At 35.0% G+C, this 21,724-nt stretch overlaps 1 protein-coding gene across 2 annotated transcripts; it reads right to left on the minus strand.

Moving 5' to 3' along the window:
- Positions 1-166: 166 nt before the first annotated feature.
- On the minus strand, positions 167-21,586 carry bchs (WD repeat and FYVE domain containing 3 bchs). 2 transcript variants are annotated; one of them, XM_087409059.1, is made up of 47 exons: positions 21,058-21,586; positions 20,214-20,450; positions 19,345-19,590; positions 19,110-19,268; positions 18,838-19,030; positions 18,578-18,764; positions 18,323-18,504; positions 17,904-18,255; positions 17,497-17,618; positions 17,153-17,436; positions 16,808-17,074; positions 16,363-16,653; positions 15,919-16,289; positions 15,546-15,835; positions 15,095-15,310; positions 14,853-15,019; positions 14,565-14,793; positions 14,346-14,482; positions 14,050-14,233; positions 13,690-13,961; positions 13,352-13,581; positions 13,102-13,269; positions 12,812-13,020; positions 12,511-12,686; positions 12,182-12,330; positions 11,910-12,108; positions 11,349-11,706; positions 11,063-11,267; positions 10,546-10,966; positions 9,941-10,150; positions 9,583-9,771; positions 9,184-9,477; positions 8,875-9,110; positions 8,545-8,800; positions 8,245-8,456; positions 8,048-8,180; positions 7,823-7,976; positions 7,511-7,745; positions 7,198-7,421; positions 6,868-7,121; positions 6,391-6,618; positions 6,128-6,319; positions 5,858-6,026; positions 5,553-5,799; positions 5,207-5,461; positions 4,723-4,920; positions 167-4,641 (listed from the first exon to the last, which is right to left on the minus strand). In XM_087409059.1, exons 2-47 carry the CDS (start codon positions 20,436-20,438, stop codon positions 4,524-4,526), a joined length of 10,293 nt encoding a protein of 3,430 aa, XP_087265185.1. In that variant the 5' UTR covers positions 20,439-20,450; positions 21,058-21,586; the 3' UTR covers positions 167-4,523. The 2 variants fall into 2 exon arrangements, with proteins under 2 accessions (XP_087265185.1, XP_087265184.1); XM_087409058.1 differs by having other exon boundaries at positions 14,853-15,025.
- Positions 21,587-21,724: the final 138 nt, after the last annotated feature.

Consider the following 21,724-nt stretch of genomic DNA (forward strand, 5'->3'; position numbering starts at 1 on the left):
ATATTTTTTAATAAATAAAATGTGTAAGTAAAACAAAAAATATAAAAATATTTTCATATACAAATACTTTATAAACATTCATCGTTAACCTGGGAGAGGATATCGTTGCACCCACTTTTGCTATAAAACGAAAAAAAGACATTTAAGAAATTCTTAGGAATAATGCTTTCCTTTTTGAATACACACAACTTTATTTCGTACATTTAGAATATACTTATCTTGTAAATTATATAATACGTTATGGTCTTATTTGGCTTAATGAAATACAATAATATACTGTCTTTAGAATTTGTTTGTTTTCTCTTTGCTGTTACGGCACTTGAGCCAGTACAAGTATAATCTCGACCACTATTTTCTAAACAAACGAAAGAAATTATCGATCCTGTAGAGTTTCCGTATTTTATTCGAAATTTTAGTGAGGAGATTACATTCTCGAGGAGAAAGTCCATCAAAAGGCAAGACATTGAATTGACTTTCTTAATATTAATATACATTCAGCTTTATGTGCTATTCTGTTTATTCGCGTACACTGATCGTTATAATACAAACGAAGAGATTAAGACAAAGCAAATGACAAATTCTTTTTCGAGTTAACGAAAAAGTAACAATATCCTTATATTATATTAGATGTGGTAAAAAAGAAATCCATTATTTTTCCAATAGACGCGTTTTTCACGCGTAGACGAGATACAGATTACTAAAGCCATCTATTGGAAAAATAATGGATTTCTTTTTACTACACCTAATAGTAAGAGAAGAAAGTAGTCTTGCAATTTAGCACAAAGTATCCGCAACGAAGTTTTACTTTATGACATTCGATAAATTATTATATTTCTCTTATTAATTAAATAAAGATTTCTTACAACTTTGGCCCATTCAATGTAATTATATTAATCAAAATCTTCTCTTCTACTATACAATATTATACGATTATATCAACTAACAGTCGCTCTCTCTTTAACTACATATATTTATATATTTATATATGTATAATGTAATTAGTATATATATATATATATATATATGTATGTATATATATGTATGTATATATATATATATATATATAATATACATTGTATATATTATATATATAATATTATATGTGTACACGTATAATTCCTATGCGTAGAGGTGGCAAATATACTCGCATACGCGCATAAACACTCGTGCAAGTTCACACATCCGTTTTATATCGGGTATTACAATGTTTATATATATATATATATATATATATATATATATATATATATATTTATATATTACTCTCTAAGATCTATACTTATCGTACAATTTTAAGCAATAAATATCTTTAGATGCTTTTCTCCATTCTACTTATGTACAATTTCAAGTCTCTAACTGTATAACGCACAGTTTTCTTATTACACTATTCAAATCCATCTTAATGGATAGCAATCGTATGAATGAAGTGACGTTACATCATTAAGGAAAAAATTCCTCCGTATGGTATTTAAAAAAATATTGTGAAAATATAATTTGCTAATATAATGCCATTAATGAAATAATTGCTTATCGCAGATTACCATTCTTACGAAAAAATTGTACGGTTGTTATACTACATTTATCACATATATATATATATATATGAAGTGCATTAAAAGAAGATTGCGTGTATTTTTAACAAAAAAATTCTATGCTATTTCATCAGAATAATCTACACAATAAATTATTATGAATGTTTTGCGTACAATAATAAGTCAAAACCACAACATATTCGCAAAAAATTTGCGTATATATATTGTAGTATAACAACAGTACGATGTAGAATGTCTTTCAAAAGTATTACGCTTTTATTTTCCTGTAAAATTATATAAATAAACTGTATTAAAAAATCTATATGATATTTAGTAAATGTATTGTATTTATATAATAATTATAAATAATATTTTGTATTATTTAAAATAAAATTTTGTCGAATAAAAACAAATCTGTTTTATATACTTATGTATATGACTAGAAATTATAGTTATAAATCTACAATGATAATGCCATTGTGTTTAAGCTATACATATTATACTGTTCTATAACTTATATATTTCCGTACAATTTTCGCACAACTTAATTATTTATTTTATCATTTAAATCCTTTTGGATTACTATTTCTTTTTTAAAAATAACGAATATTGATGAACTATATTTCCAAAGAAGAATAATCTACATTTCTTCTCTCAGCTACTTTTACGAAAATATATGTTATCAAATCACGCATATTTCGTCTGATTTTTTCGTAACAGCCGTAAAAGTCCTACAGACTTCTCATTCAAATAGAAAACAAAATGTAAATAATTGACGATGCGTAATTCGAACTAATGTGCACAGTAACATAGATATCTTTATGCATGATAAAACGGTGATGTGTGTGCATAATTCACATGTTAGAGTGCCAACATTCTATTGCATATCATCATCTTTATCATCCACTAAATCTATTTCGACTTTCTAGTCTTTTTTACGTTCGAAGAATACTTGACAACGTTGTGCTTACAATATCTCGGTCTGCATGTCTATCAACATACAGCAGCGTAAAAAAAATCGAAATACATTCGCCTACAGTTTGTGATTGTATCATTAACTTCCTTTCTTTTATTTTTGTCTTCTATAAAATTTGTGCTTTTACGGAAGTGGAGATGTACCATTAGAGAATACAAATAGAGTTGATTGGTAATATAAATTTCACAATTTTGATCGTAAAATCGACCTTGAAATTTGTAAAACTGTTCAAATATCTCGCGTTCATCCGACTCTTTGCAAAAAACTTAAATTCTTAAAGTATTCATATTTATAACCGTTGAATATGTAGTGAACTTTATAAATTTCTCATACATAGAGACTCTAAAATTCACTTTGGAAATCAATCTCACAATTAGTTCCAGTATATAAGGATCACGGCACATTAATTTGTAAACCACAATCATTTGTATTTCACATTTATGTCGCTGCTAATGACATTAGCTGGTGGATTTTATCTATTGTTTATTATTTTTATCTATTTTATATTTGTTTAAGTGTCTTATAATTAATAACATGTTACATAGATACGGTATTGTCTATTACAAAGTTATGATTTCTATATCTTTGGATAAAAGGTCGGGAGTACATTGCAATATATATATTTTTTTGTTAAATTGTAATACAATTCTTAATAGCGATTGTATATATCGTATGCGCAATAGAAAAGTCGAACGTATACGATGTATGATAAAATAAATAGTTATGTCTGTCAGAAAGAGATACTTTCCAATTCTCTTTAAGAATAATAAAATATGATATATAAAGATAAAAGATGATATGAATAAATAAAATACATAAAATAAGTAAATAATTAAATAAACAAAATTAAAAAATAAATATTTGTGTATACAAAACAACGATCTTATATCTATACATACATATCTTTTTCTCGTTATTATATTAAATAAATTAAAAATTTTAATTGTTACTATTTTCAAATGCAATTTAACATTAAAATATTTTTTCTCATTATTGAATAAAATATGAAATTATGAACCAAAATCAATAACCAAAGTCATAAAATATCGATATAATATTAGATGTTGGAATTAATTCGTAGCGTTTTTAATGAAAGAATGTTATTTATTTCACATGAGCATTAAAAAATACATTAATGAAAGTACTTCCCATCACTTGTAAAACGCTACGAATTAATTCCAACACCTAATATAACAACATAGATTAATATTTATGAGAATCAGTAAATAAAAATAAAATCACAGATTATATACCACGTCATACTTAATTTTATATGTAATATTATGTGATATAATGATAATCAAGATATAATATTACATAATAGATTAGATATAATATAAATATTGTTATTATTTTGCGATTTAATACACGGCATTGTTGAATAATATAAATATATATAAGAATTTTAATTAAGAAAATTTGGAAAGTACATCTCACCCCTTGATGCAAATCTTTAGGGTAACATATAATTAATACTTGATTTATAATGTAACTTGATTTTTTTAAAACACAGGAATAGAGAGAGAAAAAAATTAATATGCGCAACGCTTTATACAGTTCTGTCAATGAAAAGAAGAATATTAAATGGATATAATGCATAGTGCATCTTAATATATTAAAATTGTTTCTCTCTCTTTTTCGCAAGTTAATAATATTCTATCCATAACTTGAAACAATTGACAAGGAATGCAGCCTAGCATCTAACATCTACAATAATCATACCTTATTTTAATAAAGTCAATCGAATGGAAATGTCATTACAAAGAATAAAAATGCAACAATCTTTACTTACGCAGATATGAATAAAATCACGACTGCAATAAAACTCATCTATAAAAAAATACAACATAACAGCTCGCGCGTTTAGTTCGCACGAGAGAGAAAAACGCGCTTGTGTTTTTTGTTCGCGTATAGAATTTCAACTCAAAAATTAATAGGTACACTGAAGTATTTACAACCCGCTAATAAGTTTTCAATATAACGATTTATATAAGATAAGACTTCGTGCTGTTATATTAAGTGTTACTCTCAATGGAGTTACTCTGAGACCGTAATGATGAATAACAGCCCTGACAGACTCTAACCGGCTTTAGGATACCAAGCCTGGATATTTTGGACTCGAATCGGCTGCATCTGTATGAAATAATTGATTCGACTAAATACCCAAAGCAATCAGAATAATTTTCTTGAACAATTACAATCTCCAAGACTTACCTCGAACAGAATACTTGCCCACAATTGCGGCAATGGTGTCTTCTTTCGTATAGATTGAACCTGACGCCGCAACCAGCGCAAGAGTCCGCTCCCTCGTCTTTCAGCCAATGATCAGCGACCGTACGTCCGGGTTGTTCGCACACGCTCCATGAAAATACTCTGCCACGAGTGTCACCCACATAGACCGTCCTATGATCTCTACAAATCAAAGCACAACATGTATTTTAATGTACCTAATATTATCTCATAAATAATTAAATTTTATGTTCATTCGCATAAAAGCGAATAATATATTGCAACTGATACAATTATAAATTGAGATATTTTTATTTCAATTATAGTCATTTTTTATATTTATTGAGAAAGAGATTGCAAATCAATAAGTAAATTTAGCAAAATTTATTTTATTATGAGAAAATTGTCAATATATTATAATTTCAACAAAATATTATATATTCAAGTATTATATACTCTTTACAAATACCTTGATACTGCTAGGGCCGTGATGGATGCTGGTTCTGCATTATCTTTACGATCATAGGCAGTATGCATTGTTAATTTACTGCGAAATACCAATTGTCTCTGCCACTTGAAACCATCCCGCAGAATATTTTGCGGATTGATCTTTCGCGGCTTTGTATCAGCTTCGGTAACCATAACGAAACTATCGGTCAAACTAGTATCGCTTTTACTAGCCCTCAAGGCTCCTTCGGAATCTCCGGGATTACTGACGGACTCGCTGTAAAACATAACAAAAGCATATCCCACGATTACAATAGGATTTTCGCGACTTATGACTATAAATTGATTATATAAACCAACTGTATTACCTAGTTTGTGTGCCTTCGCTATCGGCACGTCCGCCACCTTCGCTTTTCCTGAACATCGGATTTCCGCGACTTTTTCTACGCAACACGACCAGTGATGCATGATTATTCTGAGGTGAAGGCTTATTACTTGAACCATTACTAGATTCATTATCAGAGCATTCCTCTTTTTCCTCGTGAAGTCTGGAAGCTTCTTTGGCGTTTTCCGCTTCAGAGAGACTACTTTCAGAGCCACTTTTCATAAGTGCACCTTAAAGATAAAAATCTATTACAACTGCATTCATTGATATATGCGCGACATTACTTACCTGATCCCTCAGCAGATATACTCATTTGTTTGACTAATTCTTGAACTCTCTTCTTTGTTTCAGTTTGATTGCCTTCCGTGTTTTGTTTCCCATTCTTTTCTTTGGCAGTTGTTACTTCTTCAGGCTTTTCTTCCTCCGCAGGTACTTGCACGTAATCCATCGACCACATCTGTAAATAAATTGCATCAGTTAGAATATCAGCAAATATATATTTTTTGTTGAGAGAATTTTACTAAAATATTTTAGAGGAATGGAAACGTTATATCTTACACGAGCAACACCATCAGTAGAGCCAGTCATAATAACATTTTGAGAGTCCCATTCGTGAGTCTGACTGAAAGCGACGCATAATATTTGTTGCATTCTATCAGCACGGCCAACGCATGTATTAACACTCGCCAATTCTTCCCCATTGATACTCCACACGTGTAACCATGTTGCTGCGCATGTAGCTATATCTCCCTGCAAATATATTTTTTATTAACATTTTATGTACATTTATGTACATTACATCTTTACGTTAATGTAAATACCGTTAATTCATTTATCGCTACTGCAGCCACTGGTCCTGCATGGCCTCTAAGCTGACGCACGAACAGACATCGGGATAAGTCCCATATAATCGCCGTACCATCTCGCGATCCAGACACGATAACGTTATATGCGGGACTGGACGATAAACACGTGACTGCATCGGTATGTCCATACAGGCACTGTTTTATGGAAAGTTGCCGTTTGACGTACTCCCAGACAGTAACGACCTACAAACATGTCCATTTAATACTAGCATAAAAATAGGATAGAAAAGGATAGCTTCAGGTAATTTTTTTTAAATCAATTTTAAATTATTTCTCAAATAACTGAAATATTAATAAAACAGAATGCGATATGCTTAAAATAGATTCACAGTTTTTATTCGAAAAACTCGTTTTTTCTTTCTTTTATAAAAAAAAAGGTCATTTGAAGCTATCTTGTATTTATCCCCTCTTTCCTATAAACGAGAAGCTTACGGAGCTGGTGCCAGCAGTAACTATCAATTTGGAAGACGGACAAACGCACGCCACTATTTCTCCGCTGCTTTGCATCATAGCCTCACCGACAAAAATCGCCTTGTCGCTGTCATAATTCCCTATTCTAAGGGAATGATCGGCGAATCCCCATGCAACGTACTTATTATAGGAGGGTGGAATGAGCGTCTTGTTTTGTTCCACCGCTAACACAGCTTTATCGACGTGCAATATCTGTCCAACGGGACCCTTTAGTTCTGTGAAAAAGAAGAAATAAATTAAATATTTAAAATGGAGTTATTAATGGAGAATATCAATTAGAAAAATATAAACCTTTAATGGGTTGTAGCGACGGTTTCAAATTATCGAGATTGTGGAAGAACAATTTGTCAGACGTGGTGATGCTCAGTCCAGGAGTGATGGGCCCAGGATCTATAACGCTAGTTCTCTGCGTCATTTTCTTCGCCGGATGTGGCTTCTTGAATAATTGCTTGGGTATCTGACCGAAATTATTGATGAAGCCGATAGTAGCGTTCTTTTTCAGCGGGTCATCGATGCTATAATCGAGACGGAATTAGAAAACTTATTCTAGGCGATCTTAGGAATAATAAATGAATGGAATTATGAATTAATTATGTAAACTGACTTGTAGATATCAACGTTGCCTTCGTAGAACAAATGATGGAATACATTAACGGCTTCGACAGCCGCTGGACCATTCTGCTTGCACCCAAATATTAGATCGATCCACTGATGGAGATGCTGTGACACATAGTCGCACTCCAATGCGAGTCTATGTACACGAATAAATTCACGAGGATCTTGCTTCGCCCAAGGTGGAAGGACGATATCGCCGAGTTGAACACCGCTTTGCTTAGAGCCTGTAGGCAAAATGTCATGCGTGAAACCATTACGCATGAAAAAATTAAAATAATGTACTATTCGATTAGATATTTACCTAAATCAAAATGATTTGAATTGACTAGGAATTCCGGGAGGTAAAAAAATTCCGGGATAAGTTCTTTTACGTCGGCCATGTTGTGTTTGGAAGCGGACAACCAAGCTTCTTTTATGCTATTAAACATCCTGTCGGCTAAATCAAAATGCCCACCCTGCAAAAAATCACAATTAGTACATACATGAAAACTGAGAATAAAAATATGTATTTCCGACATGTACAAACCTGTAATCTGAGAAAATGTTGCGTGAATGGTTCCATTCTCACCAAATAGGAACATACTATCATCGCTGAGGAATAATGTGTGCCATAATGATAAGGGGGAGTCTCTCCATGTGGATCATCCCATTCTTTATATCTACAAAAAGAATAATTATTTTAAAGATATATCCATAATTTATATGTCACTATATTTTCTATACCTTTTCTTAAATTGCAATAATCGTTCAGGACTTTGTGCGCCCATAGGTTTGCTGAAATCTCTAAACGTCAATGAATCTGTGAGATCAAGTTCCTCGCTATCATAATCGGCTAAGATCCATGGGAAAATCGGATATTGCATAAGATCGTTATAGCTACGACCCGCTAGAGTATTGAGATGCATCAGGTATTGGAAATTAGATATTTCTCCTCTCTGTACATGAAAGAAAATGTCCTTAATTAATAAGGAGTACAGACTCCATCATTTATCTTGTTTATTTTATTTAGTTGTAACTACTAACCACCCATCTCTGGGTAACCGAAGTTTCCCCTATAAGATTCGAGAGTAAGCCGGTGGCCTGCTCGACATTCGCCGTTCGCCTCTGGCCAGCTACGGACTGCTGAGCGCTGTCGGCAATCGCAGTAGCGAATGTCATGAACCTTTGATAAACTTTGTTCCTTACTTTTCGCGGAAATGCCAACAAATAGTTTCTACCGTCTCCACTGAATACTTCTAACGCCATAGGTTGTAATAAGTATCGCCTCTTATGTACTTCCCTGTAAATAACAAAGTCCATATTTTAAAATTATTCAAATGTCATGCAAAAAAAACAATCTTGTCTCTAGAATACCTGATGTCTTCGTAATTAAATTTGGAACATTGTCTCATTGCTCTGGATCTTCTGGGAGATCCCGGCGATGGTAGAATTGGTTCGTATGCGTCTGGCAAACTCTCTATATCTCTTATCTCTCTAGATTTCAACAATGTAAATCCGTCGATCACATAAAAATGTTCCTTTCCAAACAAGAGAAGACCTTCGGTCGTATCCAAACCTTGTATTCGCGCGCATCTAAACATGTGACTTATCTGAAATGTGAACAAAAAAATTGAAAAAAAGAGCGTTCCGGCAGCAATTTATGGACATCGAGTATGTAACAACCTTCTCATGTTCCTCAAGTAGACGTATCAATGTTTGATTGTCTGGAACAGTTTGGTTGTTTTCTTCTTCCTGTTCGTTATCCTCGGGCGCTTCGTCTGGCTCGCTGGCGTGGCGTTCCAGCGTGCACGGAACCATCGGCGGCTCGCTCTCAGTAGAAGTTTCATTGACATTTAATGGTGTATCATCTATAACAGGGTCTCGTTCACGTTCAAACATTCCCGACGAATTGCCGAGCTGCTTCAGATAATAGTCCTTACTATCCATACTTGTCGCTACTTTGTACTTTAGCTGTTTCTAAACAGTTAATAGATCATGTATTATGACATATGAATACGTATAGATGCTTATATTATATTTAAGTTTTGAAATAATTTTAGGCTTATCATCGTAAAGACATACATTATCAGGATGCTCTAATTCAGGCCGATATGGATAATGTATGTAGAAGAGTTCATTCTTCATCATCTTCTTTCGCATTCTACACGGTCCTTCGGTCATGTCCAACATCCATTTGTCCAGTATAGTGGGCGTCGGAGATCCCCAAAGACCGCGTTCTCTAGTCAATTCTGTCTCGGTTTGCAACCATTCCTACAGATGAATTAAAAACATTTTTAATATATTGTTTTATTTACTTATTTAAAATTTTTTATTAATGCAAAATATTTCTTGTACAAGTGCAGGTAAATATCGACTTTGCATTGCTTGATAAAAATCAAAATAGAAATAAATGGAATTCTCATAGACAAAATCATCTTACTTGATATACGTAACGTTGAGTGTGCAGATTGGTCTGTTGGTGCTGCAAACGCCGTACTGCAGCCAGTTCTCTGACTAACGCGACATGTTGCTCCGTCCACTGTGCAACAGTATTCTGATGTAATCTAAGCCTTACGCGCACAGATTCCTCTTTTCGCACTTTTGTTCGACTAGCTAATCTCGTCAATCCTCCTGTCACCTTTTGGATTTTCTGTAATTTTTTTATATACCTGTACGGCTTGACAAATATTGAATATAATCCTTTGCTACTTTTATTATGGTCCCGAGATTTCTTTTACTTCATAAGTTATAATTTTTTTTATTAATAAAGATACATATATTTACTTGTATCGTTATATTTTCCTTAATGTTTAACTTTAATATTTTTATTTTAAAAAGTGGTCATTTTTATGTAATATTTTTACATATTTTTACCCATATGTTACATGACAAAAACAATATAGAGTGGCACTGAAGGGATGATATAAATATTAAGAGAGATATAGTATAATTAAATGTAATCAAATAGAATTAATATTCAATAATTTTATTTTATTTTTAATAACTGAATGACGCACACAGATAAAGAAAAAAACTTTAACATACCGACTGGATTTGATTGTGGAGTTCCCAGGGAACTCTGTACGAGGCTCTTCTTTCCGAAACTACATAATTCAGCCAAAGCTTTGACGCAGCTTCATGAACTTGTTCTCTCACAACTGGCAATTCTGGTGCCCGCTCATTAGCCACAGGCGCTGATAAAGTTACTTTGAAAACTTCCTCTATTGCAGGCTTTTTGCACACATATAACTCCTCCCAGACTCTCGTTGCCGCTACAGCCATTAAATTGTGTCCTTGATGAGACATCAATCTGTCATCGCTGGATTCCACTTGCGGATTAACGTGCCATGTGGTTTTCATGTTAGTGTCCAACATGATTTTTATATCAGCCGTTAATTGTAACAAGCAATACGTTAAACAGCCGATAAATTCTAATTCGTGATTGCCAGCACCGAATACTAATAATCTGCAAAAAAATCATAACATTATTTAATTTTTCTTTTAACAAAAATATACATATTATGTATGTAAACACATATATTTTTCTGTAAATTACACATACCTATGAGTAGTAAGCTTATGTAATGCCTCTAATACCGCCATTTGATCGGCAATGGAATCGGTCGCACGTGACAGTAAGAATAAAATTGTCCTATTCAGGCAGTGATGAAGACCTTCCATACTGACAGCGCCGGGTCGCCTCTTTGCTTGCCCAATTAATTTTACGATGAAATCAAATACTTCATGTGGGTCTTTTGTTAAAGCGCCTGATATTTGAAAAGATATGTAACGTTTTCTGTTAATTTTATTCAATTTGATTAATGCGCACACAGAAAATAAACTATTACCTTGCCATAATTTGTCAACTATTCTGGCTGCCACGTAGCAAACATTATTAGTTATATTATTGGCCGATCCACCAGGAACGACAGGTAATGCAGCCTGTTCCCCTATTAATACATCCGCGGCTAACAAATGTTCCATTAATATAGACAACACCTCTGTTTGATAACGCATTTGCTGTCCCGTTGATGCATGTTCCGGCCATGCCTCAAGGACAAGATCTATCGCCGGCGATTTCGCCGTAACTGGCAATGAAAGCGAATCAACAACGATAACTTTAAAAAAGTCCATTACGAACTTCTTCGCCGGGTGATTTGTCAGCCCAACGTCTTTCGACGGCGATCTCACTAATACTGGTTCTTGCTGCAATAATTATCCGACATTAAAGTTAATATCTTTAATTCTAAAATATCTACAGAACATCCATAAGAATATCTTAAAATTTAATAAATTTAGTAAACTTTTTAAAAGTACTATGGATAATCGTGATAATATTCAATTCTTTAAACTTCGAAAATTAAACATATGCTTTCTTTTAGAAAAATACACTGAATTAATGTGATTACCTCGTCGGCTGGGGTACTAGCACCGCTACTATCCTGACTAGAACTCGCGGGTTTCGGAAACAAGGTTCCAGCTAAGGCACCCAAAACTTCCGCGGACATAAAGACTTGCATGAAGTCAGTGAAATTGCGATAAAGGAAGAACAGGAATTGTATTATTGTCACGGGATAATCGTTTAACCACGCTGGTAATATTTCTGGGCTGTTGAAAGAAAGATTCGTTAATACAATACAATTATAGTTGAACTAGATTAATGGTTCATGAAATAACTTACTTGTTCGTATGACTATTCAACATAGTCCGTACCATAGCTAGTAACGTGACCATTGCTTCAGGACATAGATTAATTCTACTAGCAAAAGATGATAGTGTATGATTTGCCGGGACTCCAAACATAAAATTCCAAACGTTATCCAAATCGAGCTGCCACATAATTGTAATACATAGTTAGTATTGTTATCTTCTACATATTAAATGCTAATAAAGCAGAATCGAGATTGCTTAAAAAGCAATTAATGAAATATTTATTTCACGATTAAAGACTTAAAACTTCGCGAAAGTACATATAAATACATTTAATATAACGATCAATGGTATTTTTACTTTTGAATCGGTAGGTAATAATTTTACAGGCTGCCCCATCATGAGAGCGATGAAGAGAAAATAAAGTTCCGGAACAAGATCGATATGTTGCGGAAGCAACCAGCCTAGATGCTGAAATCCTGGTACGTGAAGCCCGGATGGTTTAATTTCACCAGTTGACATTTGTTGATGGCAACCTGTTACACATGTTATAATTATATTGTATTATTTCATTGCAATTATTTTAGATTAAATATGTAGAAGAAATATTTAATGAAGCGTTTATGTAAGCAATAGGTACAAAATTATTGCTATTACGTACCAAGTGCTAATGCCATCTTATTATGATCGGTATGCCGTAACCAACCGCCATTGCTCGTACCTTCTTTGAATTTTTGCAGAATAGATTGCACGGAACATATCGCTACGAGTATACGTAACCCCCAGACAACAGTAGTACTATGAAGACCAGACTGGAGGAACAGTAGTACCCAATCTAGGCCCAAAACTTTAGCTACTTCTTCACACATACTACAAAAGCATAATTACATTTATATCATCAAATATATTCGGCATGCTGACACAATTAAAGATATTAGCACAATTTCTTACTTTACATTAACCTTGGATCCATTAAACAACAACGAATGTAAAAGCTGTAAACAACGATTACGTAAAAGTATACTCTCTCCTTCCCCATCCTTGATTCCTTCTCCTTCTCTAAGGATTAGATGTTTTTCGGGGCACAGCGGTAACGTAGCCACAATGAATTGTCCAAACCTGAACAAAAGCAAATAAAAGTTGTAAATGTATAAAATTAATATCATACAATTATGCAAATGTAAACGAAAGAGGTGTTTACCATAATAGATCAGCTTGTCGTGGTTGACTCAATAATATACTAAGAAGTGCTAGAAGGATCTGTCTAGTGCTACCTAATTTCACTTCGCTTAAGATGTGCAATAATTTATGTACTAATTGTAAATCTCTCATTAATCGCAAGTTAGTTCGTTTTTCACTGGATTCCGCTATTAGTTCATACAAGTGTTCGAGAAGAGATCTAAGCAATTCTCCAGGTGCTTCGTGCCAAACCTAAATTTGAATAAATTAATTAAATCAATATGTGTCTGTTTAAATTCATGCTCGCTCGTCAGATTAAACAGGTCACATTAAAATTGTGAAATTTTTTTTAAAACTTACTTGCAAATCGCATAAGAGATCCTGAAACGCTGTAACATTAGGAATTGCACTGGTTTCTCTGCCGCTATCGACTGTCCCTACGAGACTGAACGTTAAGTGCAATATATGGCTGTTTAGGAGAGGACATTTTCTTCTTAACAACATAGCTAGAGTCTGATATCCTCTTCTGCGATCCATCTCTTGTTGGGCTGCTTGGTTGGATCTCACTACGCATACTAGTGCCTTTACAGCCGCATATAAAGATTCTACATCTTGGGCCATAGCTATTAAACCTTTTAAACAGATTTAAGCTCACTCTTAATCTTGTTTTATCATCACAATATCGTTAAGCATCGCTCGCCATTTAATTTTTAGTCATACCTAATAACACTGAACATCCTCCTACATTGTCGATCATAGTAGCTACTGGTTTAGGGCTAAATACACGAACGCCAAGATAACCGACAACTACACCACCTAATGCTCTGGCTGGACCACTGAGATGTCCCGCGGAATTATGGAGAACTCTAATAGGTGTGGCATTTTCATGGGATGACATGCCAAGCTGTACAAAATAATCAAATTTAAATGCGTGTCATTTTGAATTTTAATCTCTTTTTTTCTTCTGATTTAGATTAAAGAAAGAAGATTAGATAAGAAGATTAAGTTATCCATACTTGTTTGGCGATTGACTTATTATCAGCTCGGCTGTAAACCTTTCTGATTTTAGCTAGTGTTAATTGCGACATGGCTTTTGCATTCAATCCAAACACAACCTTTTCTTCGGCTACAAGAGGTGCTAGAGATTCAGGGCCTGTAATAATGTATATTGTTAATATCTATTATAATTATAGAATTATATTTTAAAGATTAATCGTATTTATATATGTTAATACCACTCAATTGCGGTGCTTGCAAGCTTCCCATATAATGTGGCCCCAGTCTGAACAAAGTAGCAATGTTCTGAGAATTAAACACTTCTTCCACCAAATGGCAAGGTCCTTGTTTCCAAGTCAATCTAGAATATCGACGCCAACAGGGTGGTGTACCGATGTAACCATAAACTGGAGAAGCCACAGTTAAGTTGGCTGCCCCACCTCCAGGAACTTGTGTAATATAATGAAGCTAAAAATAGATACGTTGTATGTGTGATCTTGAAATTACTTTGTTTTAATGATAATTACCTTTTGACTATGGATATGCTGACCATCCAAGTATAATGAGAAGCTGGAGTTTTTCAGAACTGCGCGGTTTAGCACAATAGCTATATGGTGCCACTGTCCTTCGTGAAGTAAATCGGGACACCAAACTCTGGCACCACATTCACCCGTTCCTTCAGGTTCCCATTCACCTGTATCTAAATGCACATTAATTTACATTACGTTGCTTTAATGATACTTAATGCATATTTTTAGAATATACTCACTTTGCGGAATGGGTGTCTCTTGAGTGGAAACGATAATAGCCTTATCTCTAGCGCTAAGAACTGCAGTCAGGCAAATTAAATCTCTTGCTGATTGTGGAGTGCGTACCAAGGTGAGTAATCTTACACAATGGGGATCAGTTCTGGGATCACTAAACTTGTCAACACATATCCATGTGCTGTATGTTAAGCCGGTCTGTGGTGGAAATAATCTATCACCTAAAATCATTTTTTATATGCTAATGACAATCATACAATTTTTAAAGTTATGAAATTAATTACTTTTTTATTGTCATTACATCTTTATTACTTTTATTAATATTGATGGAATATATATGACTATTATATACTATTATATATTATTTTTTTCTATACTAATATTTCAGCACGATCTACTATAACATAACAGAGATAAATTGAATACAATTATAATTAATACACATATATCATTTACCTGATCCAATTCCTCCCAATACACTATTGTCGGCAGAGACAACTGTAGGAGGTGTGGTACTTTGCGGGGCAACACTTGGTAGGTACAAACACGCAAATCCTTCGGCGCTCATGTCCAACTCCACAAAAGGTGGTAAGGTGCACGAACCATGAGCTCTGAAATCCTTGGGCGTCGTCATCGACACTAATGTCTTAATCCGCGTCAAAGGAACTGGTCCACCTCTAAACTTGTTCAGTTCAATATTGTCTAGTGAAACGCAACATAACGGATCGCCCAAACGAAGAAATTCTCTAAAAGCATTAAATTACGAATGTCAATTCGAATATATCTATTTAATTTTCCTCTTCTTTTTATATATGTATCTTAATCTCACCTGAGATCTCGCGGTTCAAGTGATTGCGCGGCGAGTCTCTCTATAATGTATTGAAGAGGTTGATGAAGTGGATGCGTTTCATCCTGCAAAGCAATTCTACCTACTGATAGCAATTCACCAGCCATACCAGCTTCACACATCACTTGCTGATTTCTTTCTGATCGTACCAAACTCTTGATGATCTCCGCCACGTACAATTGTAACGCTAGTGCCATTTGCGGATTGGATAATTCGGATATAGACGGGAGTAAGTGAAGCATTCCCACTACTATGCCAGGATGAACTACAATTGGTTCAGGTGCAGGTGGGCTTAGGTTTAAGGAATTTATAATACATCTCTTGCCGCTTCCAGGAGAGTCAAATGACTTTTGCTGAAATACAAGCCATAGTTACCATTTTTAAAAGATAAAACATTGGCGATATTCTTCGATAAAAAGGGTCTACCTCCATGCTATTTTGCTTGTGACTTGGGGATCTTATCCCTACATTAGCTAAATTTGGTTTGTCAAAGGAATCGAGCGCCACGTCATAAAGCAATCGCAATAGTAAGCACGCGTATCCTAATGTCTTTGGCATACTATCTGGAAATACTGGTTCCAATATACTCCCAGTAAATAATGATATTAGCATATTATGATAATTCATGGTTGGTATCATATCCATCTCGGTGATTTTCGTCTGTGTCGAGAAACATCCAAGGAGACGTAAAGTATCGCACAGACTCGATTGGCAAATCTATGAAATCAATATTATTTTTATACAATAAAAATAGCATGCTATTAATAACATAATTATATATATATATATTTTATATATATATTTTATATCATATATATATATATATATATATATATATATATATATATATATAAAATATGCTTCAAATCACCTCGTGATGGAAGAATTTTGCATTTGCTGGCTCAAATCGCATAGCTGTACTTATAGTATGAAATACTACATGTAGCAATGTTAGTAATTGGCTTTCGTCCTGCATAGTTCTCTGTATGATATCATTGCAAGGTTCGCTCTTTTCCGATCTTTGCGGGCCTAATTGACTCTCGAGAGATACAAGAACTGACATCACGTAAACGAAGCCCCCAACTTTTCGAAAAACTGTTCTAGTCCTATGCGACTCGCGCAAACAGGCTAACAGAGACTGAAAAATAATCATATTATTAATAATTTTATGAATGAGATGAGAACGATGAAATTAACAGAGCAATATTAAACTCACCTTTAATATATGCGTCTTTAAAATCAAGGCATTAGGAGGCGCTGAATGCATAACTCCTAACAACGTCGCCATGTCATCGTCACCACCTGCACTGAGTATCAATTCTCTCACGATACCAAGTGCTTGATACCGACAATCTACATAGGGCACTAGATTATGAGCGCAACGCGCACCTCCGCATTCTCTAAAGACATTCGCATTTTGAACATTACTCGCTAATAATGTTGTTAAAGCCTCCATTACTAAGGCACCCAACCGTTCATCCTCAGGGCATATCGTGTATTCTGAAATCATGTTAAATTGTCAGAATTCGCATGCAAACTTATGTACGATCATATCTTTACCTAATCCTTGATCGATCGCAGCTTGCTTATCCTTAAGTAATGTTGCATACCGATGAAGACAAGTCACAAAAACTTCTAACATACCAACTTCTCTATAAACATCTTTAAATATAGTGTTGTGTCTGAAACGAGCGATTTTATTTAAAATATCGATAGAATATTATTTTAATATTTTCCAATAAAGTTTCCCAAGTTATCTTTAACATATATTACTTCTGTATTATTTTAATGTATTAGGTGTAGTAAAAAGAAATCCATTATTTTTCCAATAGATGGCTTTAGTAATCTGTATCTCGTCTACGCGTGATACAGATTACTAAAGCCATCTATTGGAAAAATAATGGATTTCTTTTTACTACACCTAATATTTCAATAAAGCTTTTCAAGCTACATCTATAACAAATTACCTGAGTATATTGAGGAGAGTTTCCATACATATAATACTGCAAGAGACTGAATTGTTCGTTTTCAATAAAATGGAGAGAGATATAAGTTCTTTACATGGAACAAAATTAAGTTGGAAAACAATAAATTCCAACAGCTGAAAGAATTTTTCTTGTATCTCCGGATTCTTCAAATGGATTTTCTCTGCAAACTGGGACAGGGTATTCTGTCCCTCGAGAATAAAATAATTTGCATTATCGCTGTGATACACGCTAGATATCGCGTCCAATATAGTACAACACAGAAGTGGTGAATTAGATTTCACGAATACAGATTGCAATACTTGGAATGCTTGAATATTTCGAACGCTTCCTCCTGTAGGAGTAATAAAATTGTATAAAATATGTTCGCTTTATTTCACAAATATTTTATAAAGTTATACCTCTGTTACTTGGTTGTGGCAAAGTAAACCCAAGCATTTGAAACAAAGATCCCATACTAGCTTGACTTGGCTTTAATTCTGTGTGACCGCACATTGTTAAAGATGCTAACATTAGTACCAAATTTCGGATAGCATCTTGTGCTTCCGCTCTACTATCTTGTTCTAATCTTGACGGCGCATGTCTACATACAAAAATATCTTTCTTATTGTATCATTATAAACAGCTACCGAATTTCGTAGTCGACATTTACTTACTTTAACAGAAATTCAGATAGAAATATATAGCCTTGACAAGCACGAAAATCATCTAACAATGTCTGAGAAACCTCACTGGAATCTTTTAGAAAACAGAACACTGTTACGAACATTTCTACAACTTCTAATGGTGCCAGCTCAGGTACACGTTGCATATTATCGATACAGAGTGCTATGCATCCTTTATCTACAAGATGAATCAATACATCAAGTAGATTTGATCTTAAACTAATATAGGTATAACAGCGTATTAAACTTACTATGAATATAGGCTACTACGTTCTGTGTAAGACCATGTCGAGATAGCGTCATCAAGACTTCGGCGGCACTTTTACGCCACATAATATTGTACTGTGGACACCAACTGGTTATTGCTGAGAACAATAAGGTAAGATCGTCTTTACGAGCGAGTTCCTCTGCAGGATAAGGATGGCTACATAATCTCACCAATAACTGCAAATGAACAAATTAATCTCGCGAATAAAATTAATTTTTCCTGGGAAAATTTCAAATTATTTAAAAAAATTATCACCTGAACGAATATTTTTTGTAACAGTATTCTACGCTCTCTAGGAGTAAATTCGCTATTTGCATCTGTAATATCAGCGTCCTCTTCATTCATCTCAGGTAAATCAAAGAACAGGTATAAACATTTCACCAAAGTTGATGGAACCGAGGCAGCAGTCATGGCCTAGAAGGAATTTTATATTGCAGAAAAAAAAATTTGTCTCCAGAAATGGATAATTAATCAGAGAAATTCAATTCACTTGTATCAAAGACGTATCACCCGCTGCCAACAAATTCAACGCGGATAGCAACATCCAGCCGTTACTCGACTCCTCGCTATTCTCGATCTCTAGAAACTTCACGATGGCACAGCTCGCAGTCTCAGTGCTCTGATTGCTCGCTCTCCTCCTAATCTCGGATACCATCAGTCTTGATACTTGTTGTGTAAATGCCAAAATGTCCCAGAACTTTTCGTTCATGTCTCCCGATGGACTAGAGCCAAATACCTGACGGCACGAGACGGTCTCTTTGTAATTATAATAATAACGATACGAGAATATAAAAACATCCTTCTAAAGTAAAAGATCCATTCTAGTATCGAAGGGAAGAAAACACCTCGATATACTATTTTATATAAGAATGTGGAGTTCGGTCACTTGTATTACACTAGATTAGTGTATGCTAAAAGTTGCTATATGTGAAATTATTAGGTGTTGGAATTAATTCGTAGCGTTTTTTAATGAAAGAATGTTATTTATTTCACATGAGCATTAAAAAATACATTAATGAAAGTACTTCCCATCACTTGTAAAACGCTACGAATTAATTCCAACACCTAATAGTAGAATTAAATGTGAAAACATAATTATTTTAAACAATTATAAATATCAAATAATGATATGAACAGGTACAATTTGTTTCCAACTTATTGCATCAGTTCAAAATATTCTTTGAAAAAAAAAGACTTTGTCGTCGTTACTTAACAGAATATATATGTTATTTCTTTGTCAAAGTCGATTATGCCACTGCTTTAGATACTTTATATAAAGTACTCTTTAATGTACACTATAATTCAGTGTAGTTCGCATGATTGCATTCACCATTAAAGAATTCACTTTTTATATTGTACCTTGCAAAATAATGGCAACATGTTGTATAATTTATCATCACGTTCAGTGTCTGAGAGGGGATGCGGTGGATGGGTGTACTCGGAGAACAGTTTCTTGAGATGCATAAGCCCCAAAGCGGTGTGCTGAGGATTCGTACCACCGGCACAGTCATCCAAGCCACCGGTACCACTCGAGCCCATGCCTCCGACGCTGGTACCCCCTCGTAATTTGCGCATTATGTTCATACTTAAGATTTGCTGAAAGGAAAAGAAGAAAACCTAGAGTTCCTTCCTTATCTCACTGTGCGCTTGTTTTCAATGATTTTGTGTTCCAAAATTTACTGCCAGCCTTGAAAATCTATAGTTCACTCTATGTGCAATGAATTTTGGAACAGAGCCATTATTTCAAAGTACAATGTTTTTCAGCTGTGACACAGGAAAGATCTGTTACATAGAAGGATTTTTTTCTCGGGACTATCATTCAGACGACATCAAAATTGCCAGTCTGTAGGTTGAAGTAATAATCGGAATACAAATTTTCATTAACTTGGCACATATAAAAAAAAAGGATTAAAAAGTACTCTTAAAAAGTTAAGAAGAAAAATATTAAAAAAAAAAAAAGATCAATACGAACTCGACTTTCTAGTCATAGCTGATCAATAGCAATCAATAGAAAACTGATCGATACGAATGAGCTATTTTAACGAATTGACGAAAATGTCAACGTGCTCAAAAGGAACGACGCAAAATGAAACACACACACGCACGCACGCACACACACACACACACACACACACACACACACACACACACACACACACACACACACACACATACACAGGCTTAACGACTTGAGAAAACATACGTTGAATCGCAATTTAATAACTCAGGTGATCGCAGGTGATCGACAAGGGGCGCACGTAGGAGCGAAAAACGCGTCGTGCAGGAGTAGTGCATGACGGCGTAACCGCGCGGCCGTCAGCGGGCACACTCGTGCGCCCGTTGTGCCGACGTCGCGGCTGTCAACGTCGCGGGCAGCATGGAGCGACTCGACGAAAATGGCACGGCTCCACGCGTAACGAACGACAACCTCGGCATCGGCGGGTCCCTGGCGTCAGGTTGAAAGCGTACGACACGGCCGATCGGATCGGCGGTCAACGCGCACGGATCAGCGGCATCGCCGTCCGCCGAGCATCCGGCTCAATATTTACGTCCGTCCGTCCGTCCGTCCGTCCACCCGCCCGTTCGGTGCTCGCTTGAAACGTCAGACCGACCGAGATGTCACACGCACGGACGCGCACACCACACGCATGTGAGATGCACGTACATACACACGCGTACTAGCGCGCACGTCGTGGCGAAACCGCCCACGAACGTCACCGCGGAACGATCGCGTTGTTGACGCGCGCGGTGCCGCCGATCGCGGCCGCGTGTTACCTGGGACGCGCCTCCGACCCAGGAAATTCTACATTTTCTATCGGCGAGTCCTGTCGATTCTCAGTTCGGCGGGAGACTTTAATATTTCAGTGATA

The sequence above is a fragment of the Acromyrmex echinatior genome, chromosome 8 (assembly GCF_024713525.1).
Source record: "Acromyrmex echinatior isolate Ae372 chromosome 8, ASM2471352v2, whole genome shotgun sequence".
Taxonomy (NCBI): Eukaryota; Metazoa; Arthropoda; class Insecta; order Hymenoptera; family Formicidae; genus Acromyrmex; species Acromyrmex echinatior.

Excerpts from the sequence above, each read along its gene's own strand:
- bchs (XM_087409058.1), bottom strand. The coding sequence starts at position 20,438 with ATGAACATAATGCGCAAATTACGAGGGGGTACCAGCGTCGGAGGCATG. Across the intron at positions 18,505-18,577 it reads CTATCTGAATTTCTGTTAAA|ACATGCGCCGTCAAGATTAG; the intron begins GTAAGTAAATGT and ends TTTTGTATGTAG. Across the intron at positions 16,290-16,362 it reads ACAAGCAAAATAGCATGGAG|CAAAAGTCATTTGACTCTCC; the intron begins GTAGACCCTTTT and ends CTTGTATTTCAG.